Source organism: Plectrocnemia conspersa, unplaced genomic scaffold (genome assembly GCF_051122295.1).
Source record: "Plectrocnemia conspersa isolate PC_06_02 unplaced genomic scaffold, ASM5112229v1 ptg000013l, whole genome shotgun sequence".
NCBI classification, from domain to species: Eukaryota; Metazoa; Arthropoda; class Insecta; order Trichoptera; family Polycentropodidae; genus Plectrocnemia; species Plectrocnemia conspersa.
This window is the reverse complement of record NW_028277177.1, coordinates 17,423,725-17,446,228: the sequence shown is the minus strand read 5'-3', so window position 1 is coordinate 17,446,228 and position 22,504 is coordinate 17,423,725. Positions and strand designations below refer to the sequence as shown.

Genomic DNA, 22,504 nt, shown 5'->3' with positions numbered 1-22,504 from the left:
TACATAGGGTAAAATATTATTATTTTTTATTTTAGAATTTCACCAGTCTGCCTAAAAATATTAACATTTACATTTGTATTATACACTATGCAGGAAAAAATAAAAATAGTTATACTTACAGCATATTATAAAGCAATAAATTTTATAATTAAACGATTGAGCAAAAATATGCCTTACCCTATATGTATATTTTTTTCACTTTCATCGCGTTGAATACGTACCCTTAATTAAAAAGGTAAAAACAATACATTTTATTTATTATATTGCTTTCGAATATAATGCTTTGAAAACCACTTTTCGCTTAATCCAAGGAAATAAATTATAATGTTTACCAATTTATAAAGGACTCTTTGTAATATAATAAATGTTTTAATTTGCATTTAATTTTATTTAAGTCAGCTTCAATGATTATTGCAATTATAAATAAATATATAAAAAAATAAATACTAATTTGAGCGAAATTGTCTTGAGCCATAGTGCACGTTCTTGTATACAACTACAAATTATTGTTAAAATATTAGGGATGTGCATTATGTTGGCCATAGTGATCGTTACTGCTGGCCAACCTGATCGGCAATACGCGCGGAGCATCATTCTGACGTCGGCCGCCACTGCTGGTTGACGCTATAGATTTTTACGTCAAACCGGGCGCTATGGCACTCGGTGGGACAATTTGGGAGGCTTCCAAGGTTAACGAACGGGAGAAGAACAGCGTGTCGGATAAATTGGTCCGTAAATTTGACATTCTTTGGAACGCAGTGAAGAAAGACCAAGGCGAGTTATTTGCATTAATTTGTCATAGGGGACTAATATATTATCTTATTATGTGATTTCCCAACTATTTACAATGAGTGAATGTATATTTTCAATATTTTTGTTTACTTAACCTCTAAACAATTTTTGTTTCCAGATGAAGTAGTAAATAAAGAACGTAAAATAAGAGAAAAAGAATGCACACATTTAAAATCAGTCATTGAGCAAAGGGATTCCGAGTTGACTTGTTTGAAAACTGAAGTAGCTGAACTTTCGACTCAGTTGAAAACAGCAATTGACGGAAAATTCTTAGCTCTGACCAAAAATGACGAAATTCAAAACAGAGCCCAATCTATTGAACAGAAGGAGCGACGAATCGAACAAGAGAAAATATTGCTTAACAATCAAATTCAAACTTTGACTGAGGACTTAAACAAATATAAATCTGAATTACAAAACTTCCAAGCGCAGAAAGCTTCGATGGAAAATGATTTAAAATCACAATTATCCGATAAAGAAGTGGAACTTAAAAAAGCCGAACAAAAAATTAACGATACTTTGGAAAACAACAAAAAGATCAGAGCCGAAAAGGAAGATTTGTTATCTAAAATACTGACACAATCGCAGATGGAAGATGGTATCTTGGAAAACTACAAAGTGGAAATCCAGGCTAAAACTAAATTAAACGACATGTACACCGACTTGTTGAAAGAAGCTCAGGATGAATGTGGAAAAGTTAAAAACGAGGTTGAAGAATTGAAAGTTGCAAATAATGTAATATTAGAAAAAAACAAAAGCTTGCAGGATCAATTTGACAAGTTAAAAACTGAGCATGGCATTTTTAAGGAAAAAAATGAACAAGTTATATCTTTGTTGAATTCCGATTTGGAAAAAGCTAACAAACGATTGCATGCCACCAGAGAAGAAAACTTAAATCTGTTCATGGAAGACTTGACCCCGGCTGCATCGGCAACGTGCAATTTAATAAAAACAATGTCTTTAACTCAGATTTATAGCCAATTGATCAAGATGTCTGACGAAATAAACGACATGACTAATGATAAACTACAACTTAATCAAAAATTAAATAGACTCACCAAAGATAGCAATGAGAAAAATTTGAAATTTCAAGATCTTAATTTGAAGTATGTAAATTTGACCGAAAACAACTCACTTTTAACAAAAAAACTCGAAAAATTAACTGACGAAAATGAAAAGTTGCAGATGGAAAAGAACGAAAGTATGAACTTGTATAATCAAGTAAGTAAAGAAAACAAAAAACTACAAAACGACATTACAGATCTTAGCAGACAAGTCTGCTTCCTTTTACAGAAAACGCAAACTGCGACTGATTTTATCATTACGGAAGATCTATCTAAGCCTTTATTAACGTTCAAAGACATCGCGGAACTGCAAGCCAATAATATATCTCTTATAAAGTTAGTGAACGAATTGAAACATAAATTGAAAAACAACGCTAGCGAAAAAATGGAAATTGACAAGGAATCCCATCTTGTCGATATGTATAAGCAAAAAATTTCAGATTTAGAGCAGGAAAGAGATAGCAACCTGAAAATAATAAACGCACTAACCATGCAAAAAGAGCGTTACGAAAAGCTTAACGAAGAACTTAGCAATAAAAACGCTACACTAGAAACTTTAATTAAAAAAGAAAAAGATAGCGTCTCGCCTCTCGGAAACGATAATTCTTCAATTCAATTGAAAGATGCGTTAAATAAATTGGAAAAACAAACCACCGATCACATTAAATACAAGAATGAGAAAGCCATTACTGAAAAAATGTTATCAGAACAACTAGAAGATATACAAAAACAAAAACAGGATATATCTTCAAAATATGCGAAAGCTTTCTCCGAAGCTAAAATTAAAGGCGATTTGCTCAAAATGGCCAACAATAACATCGGAGCGTTCAGAAAGCAAATTGCCGGATTAGAAGAACGTAATAAAATATACGATTCTTCTATAATGAAGCAGGAAGAAACGATCAGATTTTTACGGGACGAATTGCTCGAGAGCGTAAGCAAAGTGAACGCTTACGAAGTAACTCTGCGAAATTTAAAACTGGAATCCAAATTCCTAAAAGATTCAGAGAACAGGTTGAAAAAGGAAAGGGACATGCTGAGAAATGAAAGGTTTTCACAATCGTTGCTCTTCAACGACATCGAATTCTTGAAAGTGTCCGCTGAAAAGGCAAAATCTGAAAAGAATATTCATTTTGAGCTGGCTATAAGCACTGTTAAAGCGGAATGCGCCGAACTCAAACAACAAATACAGCAACAACAAGAGCAAAACAACGAGATGCGAGCGAGTCTCGAAGATAAATTGCATCAGAACGAAAATACATTAGCTGAGTCTGAAAAATTAGTGATTGCTAAGACGGCTCAGATTAAGTCGCTGAACGAGCAGCTGCAAAATAAAAATAAAATAGTCGAAGATTTAAATAAACGTATCGTTAACATGGTGAATACCTCATCCAACGACAAGACCACCGAATGGTTGTTGAAAGTTAAGGATTTGGAAGATCAATTGGTAGTTTACCAAACGCAAATTTCTTCATTGCAGCAAGAATTGTCAGCGAGCAAAGATGAAATTAAAAAGTTAGGAGACGAAAACGCCATAGTCTCAGAAAATTTGTCGAAGACTGAAAAAATGTATTCCGATTATAAAGAATCGTCTGAGAAAAATATCAAAAAGGCGATTGAAACTGAAGATGAATTAAGAGAAACGATCGACCAATTGAAAAAAGACATTTCTAATCAATCTCAGAATATAATCATTCCAGGCGAGAGGGAAGACAGCAACAAAGAATTTTATCAAAACTTGAAAGATAAAATTGCAGCTCTAGACAAGGCAAACGTACAAATTGAATCTTTGTCGAATGCCGTGATAGCTTCCGAAGAAAGGTATGCAAAAGAGATGGTCTTGCATTCAAACGACATTCAAACAATTATCAAATTGAAAGAACAGTTGTCGAGTTTAAAAACAGTAATTAAGGGCTTAGAATCTGAAAAGGCCACATTTGAAAGCACCATATCAGACGTTAAAAACAAATTTAATTCGCGAGAGAAGCAATTGCTCAATGATAGCGAAGATTCTCAAAGTCAACTCGTAGAATTAAAAAAACAGAATTCAATGTTACACGAACAGTTGCAATCGCAAAACGACGACAAGTCTAAGCACCTTTTGGAAATCGTCAAACAGTTGAATAGAGAAAAACTAATATTCGATACAAAATACAGCGCCGTTCTTATCGAAAAAAATAGAACTAGACTAGAATTAGAAATCATGGAGAAAAAGATCAACGACATGAAAGTGATGTTGGCTAAAAGTGAAAAAATAAACACCTCGATTAACGCATCATCGGCTGCTATGCCAAATCCAGAAATACTTGCTAAAATTGAAATGCTACATGCATTGACCGATAGTAATGTCTTGTTACGCCAGGAAAAAGATAGACTTTTTAAACAGGTGGCCGAATTGACGGTGTCGTGCGAACAGATTGATAAAAATTTGAAAGAGGCTAGAGAGGGAAATTCCGAAACCATGTTGAAGATGGAAGTGTTGCAAACGGAAAACAACAATTTGAAGACAGAGATCGGCAGATGGAGAGCGAGGGTGAACATTCTAGTCGAAAAGGCTAATAAACAAAATCCCGAAGATTGGAAGAGGCTACAAAACGAACGGGAGACTTTAGCCAAAATGTTGACTGTCGAAAAAGATAACTTGAAAAGGGTAAACGAAGAATTGACAACAATCAAAGCTGAAAAAATTACAATTCAAGAGCAATTAAATAATACTACAATTAAATTAAATTCGCTCACGGAAAACTTTAATAAACAAACCGAAGAAATAAACAAACTCAAAGATAGTTCTTCGAAGATGTCAGTTGAACTGATAAGCGCGAAAACGTCGATCGCCGAGATGAGCGAAACTAATGTCAAATTAAATGCAACATTAGATGCCAAGAAAGTCGAAATCGAAGACTTGAGCAAGAGGGAGACAAGCGTTAGGCGTATTGCCATAAAATATAAGAATGAGTATCAAGAGTTGTTCAAAACGGTAGAAAGTAAAAAATCTGACGATCCCGATAAAGACACGTCGGCTACGTCTGAGGCCGAGAAACAAATACTCAAAGATCAAATCACCGTTTATCAGGAAAAGACTGACAATCTGGAGAAACAGATTGAAATTATGCGTGAGAGTCAAGACAATATTGAAAAAGTCAAGACTGAGCTATCCGAAGCTCAAGCTAGCGTGGCTAGAATGAACGAAGCGAATTCTAATCTTACGGCCGAGCTCGTCGAATCGAGGAGTAGATTAGAAAAGGTCGAAGAAGAATTGAAGTCCAATTGTCAAACACTACAGTCGCAATACAACGAAGAGATTGCGAGTATTAAACGTGAGAAAGTACAGGTGGAGAATTCTAAAAGGAGTGCAATAGCGCAGCTCACCATGCAGCTTGAATCTTTACGACAGCAAAAGATTGGTCACAGTCAAAGAAGCTTGGACGAGTCGGTCAAGCCGTCGACCAGCTTCGAACAGAGGGGCGGCGGTGAGGATCAACAAGTTCACACAAACGTGAAGTCTCTCCAATCGGGAATTGCGACCAGTGAAATATCGTCATCGCCGAGCAGCTCTCAGAATGTAGTCGATTTACCGACTAGTTCGTCGAATCAGTCATGCAATGTGGCGTCCCTACCGCCAGAGTCTACGCAGGAGGTAGTTACGACCCCACAGAGTGCAACTGTAGATAATCAGGTAATATTATTAGATGTACAAGTTTTACAATTCTTAGTTAACATAATTAGTATAGATCTTGTGTGAGCTCAGTGAGCGCAGCATTGGTGGATAGTGTCTTAACAAGTGGTTATTATAATGACTTTATATTTTAATGGTTCAACCTTATACGCTCAAACTGGCTGTAATTATTTTTGATGCCCCCCAAAACATTAAAATCGTCCCTCCGGGTGGGGTGTGCGTCCCACATTGAAGACGTGGGTTAAATCATTTTGAATGGGTTTAATTTAATTGCTTCTACAATTTTTTAATAAAATTAATGATATAAATTAATCATTTTTCAGAGTCAATCTGGACCAAGAGCTGAAGTTGCAAATACAGCGCATCAAATGGTTGGTCTTAATGAATGTATTATTCATATAAAATATATACAATTGCTCTTAAATTATTCACAATGTAATATTTTAGGCATCTAGTTCTTCGAGTAACATTAACAATTCTAACTCCACTGTTACGACATCGCACGGTAACAACGAATCGTTAAATATTCAAAGGACACAAAAAAGAATGCGTAAATTGATTGAACAAGTCGAAAATTCTAGCGGTAAACGTTTGAAAATTCAGGTAAATTCCATTTATGTAACTATGACTTATTGTAAATGCAATCAGAGAAGCAAAATTACTTTTCTCATAAATCTTAGATGTAATAATACACATTATTTTGTTAAAATTTAAATCATTTATCTTCTCAGATTGCCTTCACTGTATATGTATCGGTTTACCTAATTAATCACTTAATCCTATTATGTTATGTATGTAATTGTTGATTTTTTCATTGTTAAAAAAAGCGAGCAGTTGAATCTGAATTGGAATATCAAGTTCCGACGTCGTCGCAGAGAGAAGAGGACGATTGTACAATTGTGGCAGATTCGGGAGATGACGAGAATCAATGTGGAAATAGCTACCAAGTAAAAATAATTTTAAGAACTAGGTTTAAGTAAAAACAAGCTTGTTGAAGTTAGCCTAAAAGCATCTCATCCATCTGGAGCAGAAATGTCGAAATTGCTTAAGAACATTTATTGTTTTATCTTGGCGATAAACAACAACCATATATTTTATTTCTGTATTTAAAATGAAATAGCCCATATTTACGTGTATTGAAATAGATTTGCACTATTCTAGCATATTTTTATTTTATATTAGGAGATTGTAGAAGAAATGGATGATGATGAAGAGAAAGTCGTTCAAAGTGCTCAATCGCCAGAAAATCAAAGTGCTCAAGCCAAAGAAGAAGCTACGTCGGTTGCTTCTGGTAGCACGTCTGAGAACAACGAAGTGGAAATTGCATCGCCGGTATGTAAACTTCTATACTTTCAAAAGTCAGTCGACCTCTACAAATATATGCGGAAATCTCGTGAACAACGGCGAACCAATAATTAAAATATCTTTCTTTAGCCATTACAACAAAATTGATCACGAAGCAGAAATTTTAGAGCATGCGATGATCACTCGTTGAACACTGTTCTTGTCATCTGATTCTTGAATGTGAACAGATATAATATTATATTTCAATTTTTATAATTCATACCAACTAATAGTGGGTAACATAACATAATTTAATCACAGCTCTCAAATCACAACTCACAATCATTGATAAATATATAGAAATGTGTTTACATATTAATGTTGTATATATATATTATAGGATGAAAATCAACAACTTGATAATCAAGAAGAAAGAGGAATCGACGATTCAAGCGAAGTAAGAGCTGGGAATAGTAGTTCTTCGCATTCACCAAACAGCGTACAACAAATTTCCAGTGTCACAGGTGAATGTTATGAAAATTTAAGTAAATGAATATGTACAATTATTTTACTATTATATTCAATGAAAAAAATTTTATATTTCTCATAATATGCGATTTTAAGGTGGAAGAAACGATTATCTATCATCTAGCATGGGTACAGTGGGATCTGCTGAAGTAGGAGCAGCTTATGACGAAGGAAGTGACGGTGTCGTCCCATCGATGCCCTCAACTCCCGGTAAGCAAATCAAGTTTCAAGCAAAAAAAGTCCAGCATAACTTTGGTCCAGAAACTGTTGGGTGGCAAAATTCTTAATCTTGCAGCGTTATTATTTCTCTGCTGTTTTAACTTTTTAAAAAACTTCTTTAAAAATTGAAAAAAAAAGGTTTTCAAAGAACTTCCTAAAAAACTACATATTTAATAACAAGTTCACGAGATGCAATGCTTTTCATTCTTAATACCCTATAAAGTCCACTTATTTCAAAAGTTGTGGTGATTTTACAAAAAATTAAAAAAACACATTTTCGTAAAAATCGCTGGCCTTACATGCATGTTAATAGCAGTTATTAGCGACCTTTATAGTTTTAAAAAAATTACTATATGTTATAATCATATATTTTATATTTGCAGGTGAGCTACTACCGGGATCGTCGCAAAGTATTGACGATAAAGCTACAGAAAGCTCTGAAGCTGAAGCTGAGACAGAAAATACAGCTGAAATCATAGACGAGGATCCCATGGTGAGCTCGCAGAGCAGTTTGCCAACTTCACCCAATCAGGTAGTTTATATTCGAATTATTTACATACAGTTGTTTTTAAGTATGTCTTTAACATAATTTTACTTGTGTAGCAAATTGAAGAAAGTAGCGAAGCTGTGGCAAGTAGTACGGCAGTCACTCAGTCTCCGCGTGGCCATTGGAGACGAGGTCAAGGTCAACGGTTTCAATCAACACGAGCTTCCGAATACCAATTGAGACATGCTAGATTGCGGTCAAAGCCGAAAAAATATTAAGCACTCCTTTGACTTTATAAACATATAATAATAGTGCTTTTATTTTGTGATACATTCAATGAATATGTAATTAATAAGTTAATAAAATAATAATTCCAGTATAGGTAACATAAACTGTATTTGTGATTTATTTACTCTATATGTCATATATGATGCATAAATATTAAAAAAATGGTTATGTGACACCGCTTAAAACTGAACAGTTATGTATTGTTTATACAAAGCAAGAACATGTTAACTGAAATAAACAGCTTTGATGTAGACATTGCAAATTTACCTGTATATTTATAACAGCTAATAAACTCCAAAACTACAGCTGAATTCTTCTATAATGTCTTCTGTTCATTGGTAGATAGTCATTTGGACGATTTCTTAAACCGAAACGAGAATACAAGAAAATTAAAGCAACCATAAAAATTGCTGTGTTATAACGAATAATTAACGATAATTAACTTTGGTGTCGCTTATTATTAAAATTATATTAAAAAAAATATTTAATTAATACTTGATAATGTAAAATCTTATGTTGACGAGAAATTGCATCAGAGGTTGAAATTATCCAATCAGAAAACACGATAATATGTTATCAGTTATAAAAGTACGGCTTTAAGAATTTTGATTATTTTTTTTAACAAAGTTAGATTCTTAACAGCAAACAACTTTTTTTAAAGTTACCCAAAAAGTATATTTGTATATATCCTCCCCCCCCTCTCACAAATGCTTTTTAAGCACGTGCATTATAATACATATATATATAAATACCTATAGTCATTACTACTCACGGTGCTTTTTTTGTAAGAAAAAGGTGCGGGAACTCACATCTTGTTAATCTTTCATTAAAAAAATGATATATTCAATTCCAAAGATAAATTTAATATATTGTATTTAAGACAAATATTCATAGTAAATTCCAAGTTTTGTCCAATTCTCGTCTAATAAATCTCCTTACTGTGGGTATCTATGGCCGAATGTCGTCTTCTGAGTAATTGCAGATCAACGTACTTTGATGGAGCGAAAAGTCTCAGGTGGTCTGATAAATTTGCTGAACAAAAGTGCTGAAATTATCTTAATCTTCAACGAAACTTTTGTTGGGATGGCGATTAGATTCATTTGCTAAAACTCGCGTTCACATTCACTTGAAGAAAATGTACTCAGAGTCCGTATCAAATGCAACCGTTTTTCTGGATATCCACAAATCATTTAGATGCAGTCTGGTTAACAAGTTTCTAATTTCCACTTATCAAAATTTCAGTTGAGTATTAACATTTTCAGGCCAATATCTTTGATAAAGTACAGACCAATATGCCAACTCGTCGTCTTTGCAATCGAGCAATCTTTTTTCTTTTTTTTCGACATTAAAGCGTATAAAAAATGAATTTAGGAACATGATAGGATACTTTACTTTAATGAATATTAAATATGATTTATTTAGAGAAATTGATTTGACTAGTGTTATTTACAAATTTGCTCACATTAATTCGAGAAAAGTTTGTTTGTAAAAGTTGTGTTTTATTTTATATCCTAAGTAAACCAAGGGCCTCTTAATAACATTTGCTACAGGTCCCGTGCTGGCTTACTCCGGCACTACAAAATAATAGTATTCACCAATTATAATAATTCATTTGTATGAAGAATACAGTAATAAAAGCCGAAAAGTATAGTATATCAACGATAATGGTACCAAACAAACAATTTTATGAGGGAATCAAAGAATTTGTATTTACTTATATAACTTAAAAATTAAGGCTTTTGCAGATTAACATTGGATTAAACCGACTTCATATTCCATTTAGAGTCAAAATTCCTTGTTTACATAAATGGTTATTGCAAATGGTAGTATCCTTTTTGTAACTCTTGACATTACAAAATTAACAGGGCTGCTATGTTATAGAATTCAATGGTGGTGCATTTTTTAATATTATTTATTTAAAAAAAATATTGCTTTCTCCTTGAAAATTTTGACCAAAAAAAATTTAGTTTATGAATAAAACCGCAGTTATTTAATTATTAAAAAATAAAATAGCTAACTTTATGCAATACATTGTATATATGTTGAGAAGTTATTTTGAATGGCAACACCGTTGCCGGCTCACTGCATAATTAGAACTCGTCCGCTCTGTACGTGTTGCGAACAAAATGTCTGCCACAAGTTTGCTTCGTATTTTAACAACGGGACCCCGTCTCGTTTCTTGCGCTCAGCTCGCATCCGTCAGAGCCACCAAGTTGTACAGCACAGGTTCGTGTATATATTTCGTATCCACGTTTCAAAATAAACCGGTTCCATTAAAATACATACATTATTGCTCCTTAGATTAAATTATTGTTGGTGCAAAGTACACCTAAATGTGTCCTTGAATTTGTTTTTTACGCCAAGCCCGCGTGCTTGGTCTGAATAAAACGAGTTAGATTAGGCATCAATATTTTTTTTTATTGTACTTTATGGACATTATTTTCATATGACTTTACGCTTTCCTGATACTAGAGTTGTTGGAAACTCTTGCAGGTTTTAATCGTTCTTAAGTTATTAGTTATTGTTTTGTGATTTTGTGTAGGGTCAAAAAGGGTTTTTGTTGTTTTTTATTATTATTATTATTATTTCAGTATTCAGCTGATTTTTTGATATCTTATAATGTTTGATTGGTCAATATTAAATCTTGACTTAAAGTTTTCTTGAGTCGATCGCATTTAGATATTTGTCATCAATTTCATATTCGCAGAACGAAACCTTTTAAACCTTCACCTTATACTAAACATGTTTTTAGTCACTGTATTTGCACTACTTCCTTTTTAAATTTATGTTTCGAAGACGTTTGTCGTTAATAGCATAGTTAATAGCATTAATTATGTCACAGATTTAGGGACAGGGTGATCAGCGAAATTGTGACAGTGTGAAACAAACAAGAGTCTGGCTCAATGAAATCTTGTGACATAGGGTAGAAAATTCACGAAAAACGTGTGACATCATTAATGAAACCCATGGAATCCATTTTAAACTAAAAATTTTCCATTCTAAAATGAGATTTTGAGGTAATATGTTTGAGGTGGAACACCTATAGTATCTTTTTCATATGCAATACATTATTATATCACATACATTATAATTTTCGTTTTAGTTAACACAACCAAATACCTTGCTTATCCGTTTCGGTTCATAAACCTTTTATCTCATAGATAAATGTAATTTATTACAAGTTGACCTTTGCATAGCTATCGGACGATTACATTATTGAAAGTTCATATATTTATAAAATATATAAATCTCATTAACAAAGCAATTTTTAAAAATAATATTTTTTTGTGAAATCGTCCAATATCTTTGCAAAGGTCAACTTCATTTTGAACTTTATGTATAAATATAACTGTCACTGATTAGTATTTTAAAAAAATATTATAATAATTAATGTCTGCCTTATTAAAATTTCAGCTCCCAATTATGAATACATCAAAACTGAAGTTACCGGAGCAAAGAAGAATGTGGCCGTGATTACGTTGAATCGCCCCAAAGCCCTCAATGCTCTATGCATCGGTTTGATGTCGGAAGTCATAGACGCCATCAGCAAGTTCGACAACGACAAGAGCATCGGAGCCGTCATCGTAACCGGTACTTATTTTCGATTAAAATTTCGCACCGTCAAATTCCCCAGTGTTTATTCAAGTTTCAAGATCACTTGATCTAATATTTGTATAGTTTATCATGAATGTAAAAATATATGTTTATCTTATCATAGCGTACCGTATGCACGCACATTTTTATGTAACAAATATTTTTAACTCTCAATTTATGTTTTTAGGTAGTGAAAAGGCTTTTGCTGCCGGGGCTGATATAAAAGAAATGCAACACAATAGTTACTCCAGTTGTATTAGAGATAACTTCTTATCGGAATGGAGCAACGTAGCAAACTGTTCTAAACCTGTAATCGCAGCAGTAAACGGTTTCGCTGTTAGTTAATTTTTAATAAAATATTTATCGCTTAAATTCATCATATATTAAAAACATTTATGTTTTATAGTTGGGAGGCGGTTGCGAATTTGCAATGATGTGCGACATCATTTATGCCGGCGACAAAGCCAAGTTTGGACAACCCGAAATCGCGATTGGAACAATTCCCGGAGCCGGCGGTACTCAAAGGTTAACCCGAGTTGTAGGAAAATCAAAAGCCATGGAAATCTGCTTAACTGGAAATTTCGTATCGGCGCAAGAAGCTGAAACGATGGGTTTGTATTTACTGTAGTATTTCAAATCAATAAAAAAATATTATTATTATAATAAGTATTAATGAATAAAACGTAGGTTTGGTAAGCAAAGTTTTCCCGGCTGATAAACTTATGGAAGAGACTGTCAAGTTGGCAGAGAAGATCAGTTCTCACTCTCCGTTGATTGTGAAAATGTGTAAAGAATCAGTCAATAGAGCGTATGAAACTACATTACAAGAAGGATTATTGTATGAAAAGAGAATGTTCCATGGCACTTTTGCAACTGTAAGCAAAAATCAAAGAAATTGTTTCTAATTTTTGTTATTCTTAATAATGTATGATATTTTATTTATTGCAGAAAGACCGTCTTGAAGGTATGAGCGCTTTTGTCGAAAAAAGACCACCAAACTTCACCAATGAATAAATTAATAATTTGATGAAAATACAAGAAATATTAACAATCTAACTTTCAATATATACAAATATCATATATGTAACTATTTTTATATTGTACACAAATGGCACTGATTGCTGCATTAATCTTGATACACATTTATATATTTTTTTAATAATATAATTTGTATAAGAAATGCATTTAATACACATTTATTTTGTTAATTTTTTTTTATTGATTATTATCGTTGCATCATTAGATATATCATAAATATTGATTTAACTAACAATTTTTATATGCAAATTTCCAGTCACAGTAGTGATTTTAGCGCCCTTGGCAAATATAAAATTAAGCGCCCCTTGTCTATTTTTTTTATAGCTAAATGGCAAAAATATGATTAAAGAATTAAATTTATTATCAAAAATACTCATTGTAATAATATTAAGCTTTTTTTAAACAAATTTACAATAAAACATTACATTTATTCGTGGTACTTAAATTTGAAATAAAAAACATTTTACATTGTATCTAGCGTCAGTCTCATTTTTCGAGGTCAAGCCGTGATTTGGCCAATAATATTAATAAATCATGCGGCGTTTCGGTAACCCTATTGGTGGTTGAAAGAGTTCTACTGAAAAATAATCTTAGAGAGTATGTAGCCTTCGAAAGAATAATCGTCGAGACGATGTTTTGCACAAGCACATAAAACTTGAATGCTATTCCATCTGGACGATATTTAATTACGAATAACTATTATTTTTGGAACGGGGCACGCGAGCGCTGAAGGTTGCCAGTGTCGCGCCAGTGCTACCAGAGTGCTGCCAAGTTTTGCCCATAACGAAATTGAAATGAAACTATAAATTGGCCCCCACAACTAATTATTGCAATTTTTGTATCCAATATGAATCGAGTAAGAAAAATAAAAATGTTATTTTGATATTTATTTGCAAAAAGTATAATATTACAATAGGTAGTTGTTACTTCCCACTGCGTTTCCCGTGACTCAAAGCTGTGCGCATGTTCCCGTTAGCCAATCAGCGCTCGCACTTTTATAAATTTATTGTATGGAATGGTAAATGAAAATAAACATATTTTATAGTTATCAAATTTGACAGTTGCGAAACGTCCATTTGTCTCGAAAGTGCAAACCTAACCTAAAATAATATAATAACGGTATAATGATTAGTTTGTTTAGGTTAGGTTCATATTATCTACATCTAATAAAATGCGCAATATGGATTAGTTGAAATTTTTAACAGTGGCAGCACTAAACTTGGCTGTCAACTGTCATTGCGATTGAGGTTGTGGTGACAATTGAAAAGCATAGCACAAATTCAGTAAGCGTTTCGAGTGCCATGTAGAGAAGTGAACAATATGCAAGAATTCGACGAATTCGATGGCTACAAGACGAGCTTCTCCGTTTTTGTGGCACTTTTCTACCTTGAAATGCTATACATCTTGCTGATGACCCTGACTATTCTGAATCGTGTCAATCAACAGTTGTCATAGGTATACTAGTTAGTCCATATATTATTTAAATACACTCATAATGCTGATGTTTTCATATGGGTGCGATTTAGGAGGGAATTATTTTAACAGATATGTGCATTTAAATAAATACTTTATTTCGTATTACCAATTGTTTGTGCAAATTTATGTAAAGTAAATCTCCAGAAAAGGATTTGTTGCTAAATTATTCATAGGGTGTTCATTGCTTTGACCAATGCATGCTCTCACCTAATTATTATTACCGTTGGACAGTAATTTTGAATTTGTGTGTGTTAAGTTATAAGAACCCGATGATTTTTCATTGCATTATTTATCAGGAAGTACTTTGTTGTAACATTTTAACGATGTTACGGGCACTTTGATACAACTGTATTATTTTTGATAACCACCTTTAATTACACGAGATTAACATATAAATCCATACAATGCAAAAATACATGCCAGAAGTTATTGAAATAATTTTTATTTTTTATCTACTTCAACTTTATTGACATATAATATTTTTTATAGATGGCTGACTCAACATTATACTTATCTAAAAAAGAAACCTCATCAATCAATGCCGACGTGACAATACCAAATAAATATGCTAGACATCTTAGACTGTTTCAAATTGATGGAATCAGATTTTTACATAAACAATATATACTGGTAATAATATTTTAATCTTATATTTTTACAAAATTATCTAATTCTTTTTTATAATAACGATTATAGGGTAATGGTGCTATTTTAAATGACGACAGTGGCTTAGGAAAAACTCTTCAAACGATCGTTTATATATCTGCCATACAACTAGCAATTCCAAACATAAATGCATTGATTTTGTGCAATAAATCCGAACTAGATCCTTGGTTTTTTCACATAAAATACTGGTCCCAGTCTTCCGTATCGCTATTTAACAAAGGTTCGTTATTCTAACATCATAATAAATAAATATATAATATAAATAAACTTATTTGTTTTATCTACAGAAAATCCTATACAGAGTATTACATTATCGACATTAGACGATTCATCTGCTTTAAAGAATTTAGAATGGGGAATTATCGTTATAGACGATTTAGATCCAAATCAAGTTCTAAAAGTACTAGGTAAAATCAAATCGAGATTCAAAATTTGGTTGAAAAGTGAAAATCTGATGGTGAGTTTTTTAGTTGTGTGATTTAAGATTGAAACATAATCGATACTCATTCTGAATATAATTTTAACAGGTTAATTTAAAAAATTTGTATGATATTCTAACTTTCATCGCTCCAAATATAAATTTGCCCTTTAAAGACTTTAAGGATCGGTTCGCTGTAGATAGCTCTAATTTAATAACAGCATGGACACAAAGGCAATCTCTGCATTTGTATTGTAAGACTTGGGTTTTGAGAAGAACGCAGAATATGGTAGCTCATGAACTTCCACTTGTCGATATTAAGGTTTGTGTTTATTGTAAAATATGAACTTTTTTGCTATTGTGATTTTTATAAATTATTATAGATGTGTTGTGAAAACTTGGTACACAGACAAGATAAAGATTCCAACGGAGATGTTGAATTAATATCTTACTATTGTGTTCCCATTATACCATCAAAGTTAAACCCGAGTATTGAAACGCTTCTCGATTTAAATAAAATAGACGATCGAATCAAATCAAAAGGCACAAAGGATGCGACCGGTCTTAAAATAAAACGCAATAAGCAGCCAAAAGAACCGAATGTGATCGTAATTGATGTTGATTCAGACGAAGATCCTGGCAATAACATATCACCGAAGAAAAATGACGATTGCATGCGTACTAGCGATAGATTACCCAATAGAATATTAGAGTCTATATTTACTAGCTCACCCAAACCTAGGAGTTTTAAAACTCAAAAATGTACAGCACAATTGCTAAATATACAAGATGACAAAAGAGAAGAATCACACGTTGAAAGCATGGAATCATCGGAAAACTTTCAGGTGAATAAAACGTCACACTTCAAACTACTCGATGATATACTATTCGGCTCTAGCACTTACAGAAGATAGTCACTTTTGGTGTTAGGAATGATAAATAATGATTTTTGTTACTGTATATGTAAGCTACTTAATGTAGTAATATTTATTAAACGTGTTTACATAAAATTTTATTTGATCAAACTATAATTTTTTTGATACTTATGCTAGTAAAAAGTAATATATATTTTTATAAATTCAATGCGTGTTAAATTAAGTAAATAAATATTAGTGATTGAATATTAATAATAACATGTTATTATATTGTTATATTATATAATCCTTGGAATACGTCCCTTAAAACCCTGTCATTTGACATGCTTAACGAAATTCATACGTTAATATGTTGTTATTCAAAGAAATTTGTTTTTAATGTATTTTTGTATTAGAAGTTTTATTATCTATTTAATAAAAGCATTAAAAATGTGTTAAATAATCAATTTGGTTTGTTACAAATATTTTTTTATTATTAATTTGTAATTTATATTCATACTATACTATGGTTTTGGATATCCAAACTATGCTTTGTGTATGATGTATTGTTTTTAATTTTGGATGTGGTTTTTAAGTTATTTTTCTCTAATTTTGGTGCATGTCTTTTATTATAATTTAATATACCTTACTGTTTATAACATTCCCTTAAAAATCTGCATTTTTTTATGAGTTGTGTATGTACAGAAAGTATCAGTATATTATTTGTTTAATACATATTAAAAATATAAAAAAATGTAATAAACAGGACATAATGGAATTATTATATCAAGTCATTTTTAGTTTTACACATATTCTGCCAAAAACTTTACAATTACAAATAATTTGTAGAAGTATATATTTATTATTTGAATCCATGTTATTATAAAATTTTACATATACATATATGTTCATGTTTGTTTTTCTATAATAAATAAAAAGGAAAAAAATCGTTTTTTACATTATATTTTAATTTAAACCATATATTAAACAATGTCACTATTTAATATAATATTAAATTTACACTATAAATATATGAAAAAGAATAAATTAATATTTATTATTATTAAAGTAAGCTTTCAAGTTGTTTATATAACTTGTTCTTGTAAAATTTGATACACTTAGACACCAACTTTTAAGCAATGGTATACATTCATATATTATCTTTTCTTTGTATAAGGTATCATGTTTGTTAAAAGTGCTCATCTTTAGTTCAGCGATGGATTTAGCTACAAAATATTTTATATAAATTTCAAATAATAATAAATATGCACATTTTAATAAAACCTTACCGCATAATGATTCACCGTAGTAACATCCAGTTTGTGTCGTCGATATCATATATTTATTGTTGCTTGTGTATATTAAATACTTTCCAGTATTTATAGAATATAAAGGAGGCCAGACCGGTATAGCTTCAGCAAACTTAACCGAGTACTCCCAATGATCAAAGTTTCCACTTTCTTCGAAAATTGTAAAATCCTCTCTACAACAAAAAATAATTGTTATTCACTTAATACTGTACATTAACATTTTGCCATAGAAATAATATAATTCTATTGGCATGTAGATTTGCACGCTAATATCTTATCAATAGTAATAATAATGATTTAGGTATCGTCAATATTTTTTTTTAAGTTTTAAATATGTACCTGTTTTAAATATTGTCATTTTTCAATATATTCTAATTATTGATTATAATTTACTATAATACATTATACAAATTGAATCAATTCAAAGTTGTTTAATAGCTACAACAAATGCTTAGAATATTCATCACAACATAACAATTTCTGTTATTGCAGTGATACATAGAATCTATTATACTTCTATAATTAGGTTATTTATACTAGACAAGTCTATAATAATTAATTTAACTGAAATTAAATGAATTCATTCTGATTATACAATGTATTATAGTTCGAATCAACGTTATCTAAAAAATAAAACTACACAGATCTAGCATGAAATTTAAATGGTAAAAAGAGTGCAAGGTCATTGTATCGTATAATTATCACTTACATTTCAGGGATCAAGAATTTTTTGACATTGCTAAAATCAGCAGAGAATTCCCACACAACTTGTGGCTTAACATTTTTTATAACAGTCTCCACTTCTAACACATATTCTCTCTTGCGCAATAAAAGGTAGCACACGACACTCAATATAGCGCCAACTAATATTCTACGTTTGTTCAGCATCACAATTTTCATTATTTGTCCCTTCATAAATTACTGAAAATAAAAATTATTAATAAATGTTATATGTAATATATACATATATAATAAAATATAATATATATAATAAATAATATTAATAAATTAAAAATTATAAATAAATTGTAACAATACGCACACAGACAGGATATTACTATTCGCAAACAAAGTTGAATTTACTTTGCATTTCTTAGTCGAGGCAGTTTGAAACCAAACATCAGATGCATAAATATTTATGCTATTGAGTTCTATTCCTGTATTATGCATACATTGGTTCACAGATTGATGACTAAATGTTAAACCTTATTTTGTAAATGTCGAGTGTGAATATATTGTTATAGATTGTCGGAACTATTAAATAAAATATTGTGTAATATCATTCAATTGTATCTATTGTCTATAGCAGGGGTCAATAAACTTAATGAAATAGCTTTATTAATAAATGAAATAAAACTAAATCACTATGTACTATGTTTTCACTGTAATTTTATTGGCACTTTTTCCAAGAATATAATTAATATATAATATGTATGCAAGAAGTGATAATATATGATATGAAGACACTAAGACAAGAATATTTTAACTGACATATTTGCCGAAAATATGTTATAATAATAACTACTATACCCTGTTCAGAAATTACAGTTAGCATGTAGCATTCAGCAGAAGCACTTAATTGGCCGGCTATCACTGATTTCTTAATATTTGACCGATATTAAACTAGGTTGTACGGACGTCTAACTAAATATATGAATTCTGAGAACAACGATTCTTTTAACCGATCAATGCATTGTTTTCATATAAATTTATATTGCTGTGTCCCTCTTTTTTTTTAAAGAGGTTGAAATAGAATACACGTGAGACGGATATTACACCATTATTTGTATGAAACTAGCAATAATTATTATTAGAAGAGAGTAGAAGAGAGCAAAGCACCCTCTCTAACTCCAAACTAGTATATACGTGCGAACACAACGTATTCTTGATATTCTCATCAGGATCTTCCATTAGTCAGAACATAACTTACTATTCTACTACTTGGCTTTCTACTCCGAATACACTAGAGTTCGGCCGTACTCATACCAAGCAGAGCTACGCCGAGTATCGACCAGTACGACGTTAACGAGGAAGCAGTCGCTTTCTACAACACGTCAGACCAGGTCTAGCTATGAAGTTCGAAATTTAAGATTTAGAGGTCACGAGTCTCAAGGCTACGGGAATAACACGCATATTGTACAAATGTAAGTGATTTAAATACTGTTACGAAAATAATATTAATTTATTATTATTTATTATAACTTTGTATTCTAAAAAATTAACGCGCCTCCCGTACATTTTCATAGAATAGCTCGTAGATTTTCAATGTATAAATAAAATAATATCTGTTTTTTAAAACTTTAATAAGCTCTACAATAAAACTTACTATAAGTTATATGTAATATAAATAAATTTGCAAATGTCTAAATACATATTTCAAAATTACATTTATGTCAGTTAACATGTTCTAGCCTTTAGGTCTTCATATATAATTATATGCATACATATTATGTAAAAACATGAATGTATGTATATGTATGTATAAAAAGATAAAATAAAAAGAGTATATAATCTATGAAATATAACTATAAAACGGATGTTGTCTTATCATATTATTTGGTCGTATCCATGTTTAATGAATGTTGAAATGTATACTAATTTACATTTCTACATACTTTTTTTATATTTAACACACATTAATGTGAAAATATTAAAATATACTGTTTACAGGGTTATTCTGTAAATATTGTTGTGGCTTAGAATCAATATCAATAATTTATTTAATACACTATATATAAAAATTTAGAGAAAATGATCACTTTTAAGACTAGTTTTTTTAAAATCGGACGAATATAAAAATATACTTGTAAAAATAAACTTCTGCACGACTTGAATTGCAGATGTGTCACAAGAAAAGTATATAAAACAATCGATCAAGAGGTCACGTGACTGACAATAACTCGATATAGTTAAATTACCTGAGTGACACTGTTGGTCTGTTTTCCGAATGTATTCTATTTTGATTTTCACCAAAATAAGAATTTCGTGTAAGTTTGTTTTATTATAAGACACATCCTATTCAAAACTGTATTATAATTCAAATAAAAATCACTCAAAAATATAATTTTGTGATGAAAATGTCGAGTTATCTTTAAAAATAAAGGTTGAAATACACATATTTAATAACAAATAACACGTAATAGTTCTTTTACATTTTACTTGAAGGTAAGTTAATGTGACTTGTATTATATTGATTCCAGTTTTAATTTGTATGGCACTATTTGTGATTCAGAATCGGGAAGAAGTTATTTCAGGAGTAGTAATTATTTTTAGTGATTTAATGCAAGAGATTTCTATAACGGTTCGTTGCCAAGTTTACATTTTTACGCAGTACACATGTGTACGTATATTTTAAAAGTAACACGCCTTTTTTAAGCGAGCAGGATAGTGTCAAGGACATGTTTCCGGAATAAACACCAAGAAATTATGCTACACACACTCATTTATACATTAACATTATTATCACATTCTCACGAATATATTTCGTCATAAGTAAAACAGTATTTAAATCCTGCATTATTTGCAATATAAAAAATCTCGACTCGTCAGATTTACATAAGCCAATAACTCATCAGATTTACATGCATATTTAAAATAAATTAATATCATATACTCATCAATAGCATCAGATGTAACAATGAATTTAACCTTTTAATTTAACGAACGCGAAATAACCTGCAGATAAAATCAACACTAAAATTTGGAATGTAAAACAGGAGACGCTCACTTCCCGTGCGAACCAAAACTGAGATAAAATGGGTTAACACACCATGAATTCGAAATGCTTTGCTCTCCTTTTACCAGAGATTCTCAAACCAATATAACACAATATAATAATCATAATGAGCATTTTTTTTCATATTAAAAACTGATTTTTCCTGTAACTATTTTGTAAGAAATATACATTTTTTTGCCATTGACAGAGTAAAAATTCTCGACGAAAGCATCAGCGATATCCTTATAATCATAAAAAAAAATTCCATCGGATTTGTCTGTACAGATTGTGGGCACTGCTCAAAGCTGACGAATATCCAAAACTTCCGGAATCATTGATAATATTTTTTTTATATTCTCTGAATCTCATCATAATTTTTACATCTTGGTGGCGCGAGATCATCATGGTTGGTTCCGTAAGGTTCAAAACTCTGTTTAAGCGAGCGGGTTTCTGGATGCTTTGCAAAATTTGTGGAAGACGAGTTTTCTTTTAAATGTCGCAATAACGTCTCTAGAAAAACATTTTGGGTATATCCTACCGCCCTTGGGGCTTCTTTTCTATGAAAACATTTTTGGATCACACCGTAAATTTCGCAATAGAGAGCGGTAGGGTTTACATTCACTTTGTCGCATTTATAGATTCGTCCTGAATGCATTTCGCCAACATATTATTTAATAAATTAAAATTGTCAATTTAGAATATCCATCAACGTATATTTAAATCCCACGCTTCGATAATAAATGAAATCTAATTATCATTAAATGACACTTTGACGTCATTGTTATAGCGGTATGATAATTATCTTTCGGAACGATTAAGTAGTAGCTGCGAATTACTTCACAACTAAGTATATTATATTACTTTACAATAATTCAACCTACATTGGTGTGACATTGCCGATAAAATAGAAGGCAAAAAGATGGTAACAGTTTATTATATTAAGCATATGGAAATGTAGCTGCAGTTATTAGGTGGTGGAGTTAAAATGACTGGTTCTGAAAGTCAGAGAGTCTTTGCTGAAATGTCAAGTTGAATTATTGCCAGCTGTGATATGTCGTGATGATGCTGGGCGAACCGCTGATGTCTCGTGCTGTG

At 31.3% G+C, this 22,504-nt stretch overlaps 4 protein-coding genes across 8 annotated transcripts; 3 read left to right on the top strand and 1 right to left on the bottom strand.

Moving 5' to 3' along the window:
* Positions 1-592: 592 nt before the first annotated feature.
* On the top strand, positions 593-8,442 carry LOC148227442 (nucleoprotein TPR-like). 2 transcript variants are annotated; one of them, XM_088202820.1, is made up of 10 exons: positions 593-774; positions 911-5,532; positions 5,856-5,903; positions 5,980-6,135; positions 6,360-6,479; positions 6,715-6,864; positions 7,217-7,340; positions 7,441-7,554; positions 7,947-8,095; positions 8,167-8,442. In XM_088202820.1, the coding sequence occupies exons 1-10, from the start codon at positions 654-656 to the stop codon at positions 8,326-8,328; spliced, it is 5,766 nt and encodes a 1,921-aa protein (XP_088058946.1). In that variant the 5' UTR covers positions 593-653; the 3' UTR covers positions 8,329-8,442. The 2 variants fall into 2 exon arrangements, with proteins under 2 accessions (XP_088058946.1, XP_088058945.1); XM_088202819.1 differs by having other exon boundaries at positions 7,217-7,361.
* Positions 8,443-10,419: 1,977 nt separating this feature from the next.
* Echs1 (Enoyl-CoA hydratase, short chain 1) lies at positions 10,420-13,140 on the top strand. Its single transcript, XM_088202822.1, has 6 exons — positions 10,420-10,564; positions 11,753-11,929; positions 12,120-12,268; positions 12,339-12,543; positions 12,620-12,807; positions 12,881-13,140. The coding sequence occupies exons 1-6, from the start codon at positions 10,465-10,467 to the stop codon at positions 12,944-12,946; spliced, it is 885 nt and encodes a 294-aa protein (XP_088058948.1). The 5' UTR covers positions 10,420-10,464; the 3' UTR covers positions 12,947-13,140.
* Positions 13,141-14,159: 1,019 nt separating this feature from the next.
* On the top strand, positions 14,160-16,851 carry SuUR (Suppressor of Under-Replication). Of its 2 annotated transcripts, none has more exons than XM_088202585.1 (6): positions 14,160-14,433; positions 14,936-15,076; positions 15,143-15,332; positions 15,400-15,569; positions 15,640-15,852; positions 15,914-16,851. In XM_088202585.1, exons 2-6 carry the CDS (start codon positions 14,936-14,938, stop codon positions 16,442-16,444), a joined length of 1,245 nt encoding a protein of 414 aa, XP_088058711.1. In that variant the 5' UTR covers positions 14,160-14,433; the 3' UTR covers positions 16,445-16,851. The 2 variants fall into 2 exon arrangements, with proteins under 2 accessions (XP_088058711.1, XP_088058710.1); XM_088202584.1 differs by having other exon boundaries at positions 14,161-14,425.
* LOC148227439 (uncharacterized) lies at positions 16,697-21,444 on the bottom strand. 3 transcript variants are annotated; one of them, XM_088202586.1, is made up of 4 exons: positions 21,343-21,444; positions 18,404-18,615; positions 17,674-17,867; positions 16,697-17,610 (listed from the first exon to the last, which is right to left on the bottom strand). In XM_088202586.1, exons 2-4 carry the CDS (start codon positions 18,607-18,609, stop codon positions 17,432-17,434), a joined length of 579 nt encoding a protein of 192 aa, XP_088058712.1. In that variant the 5' UTR covers positions 18,610-18,615; positions 21,343-21,444; the 3' UTR covers positions 16,697-17,431. The 3 variants fall into 3 exon arrangements, with proteins under 3 accessions (XP_088058712.1, XP_088058713.1, XP_088058714.1); XM_088202587.1 differs by having other exon boundaries at positions 21,370-21,428; XM_088202588.1 differs by lacking the exon at positions 21,343-21,444 and adding an exon at positions 18,737-20,126.
* Positions 21,445-22,504: the final 1,060 nt, after the last annotated feature.

Excerpts from the sequence above, each read along its gene's own strand:
- LOC148227442 (XM_088202819.1), top strand. The coding sequence starts at position 654 with ATGGCACTCGGTGGGACAATTTGGGAGGCTTCCAAGGTTAACGAACGG. Across the intron at positions 6,480-6,714 it reads AATGTGGAAATAGCTACCAA|GAGATTGTAGAAGAAATGGA; the intron begins GTAAAAATAATT and ends ATTTTATATTAG. Across the intron at positions 6,865-7,216 it reads AAGTGGAAATTGCATCGCCG|GATGAAAATCAACAACTTGA; the intron begins GTATGTAAACTT and ends TATATATTATAG.
- Echs1 (XM_088202822.1), top strand. The coding sequence starts at position 10,465 with ATGTCTGCCACAAGTTTGCTTCGTATTTTAACAACGGGACCCCGTCTC. Across the intron at positions 11,930-12,119 it reads CGGAGCCGTCATCGTAACCG|GTAGTGAAAAGGCTTTTGCT; the intron begins GTACTTATTTTC and ends TTATGTTTTTAG. Across the intron at positions 12,544-12,619 it reads GCAAGAAGCTGAAACGATGG|GTTTGGTAAGCAAAGTTTTC; the intron begins GTTTGTATTTAC and ends AATAAAACGTAG.
- SuUR (XM_088202585.1), top strand. The coding sequence starts at position 14,936 with ATGGCTGACTCAACATTATACTTATCTAAAAAAGAAACCTCATCAATC. Across the intron at positions 15,333-15,399 it reads CGTATCGCTATTTAACAAAG|AAAATCCTATACAGAGTATT; the intron begins GTTCGTTATTCT and ends TTTTATCTACAG. Across the intron at positions 15,853-15,913 it reads TTCCACTTGTCGATATTAAG|ATGTGTTGTGAAAACTTGGT; the intron begins GTTTGTGTTTAT and ends AAATTATTATAG.
- LOC148227439 (XM_088202586.1), bottom strand. The coding sequence starts at position 18,609 with ATGAAGGGACAAATAATGAAAATTGTGATGCTGAACAAACGTAGAATA. Across the intron at positions 17,868-18,403 it reads AAATTCTTGATCCCTGAAAT|AGAGGATTTTACAATTTTCG; the intron begins GTAAGTGATAAT and ends TTTTTGTTGTAG. Across the intron at positions 17,611-17,673 it reads CTACGGTGAATCATTATGCG|CTAAATCCATCGCTGAACTA; the intron begins GTAAGGTTTTAT and ends AATATTTTGTAG.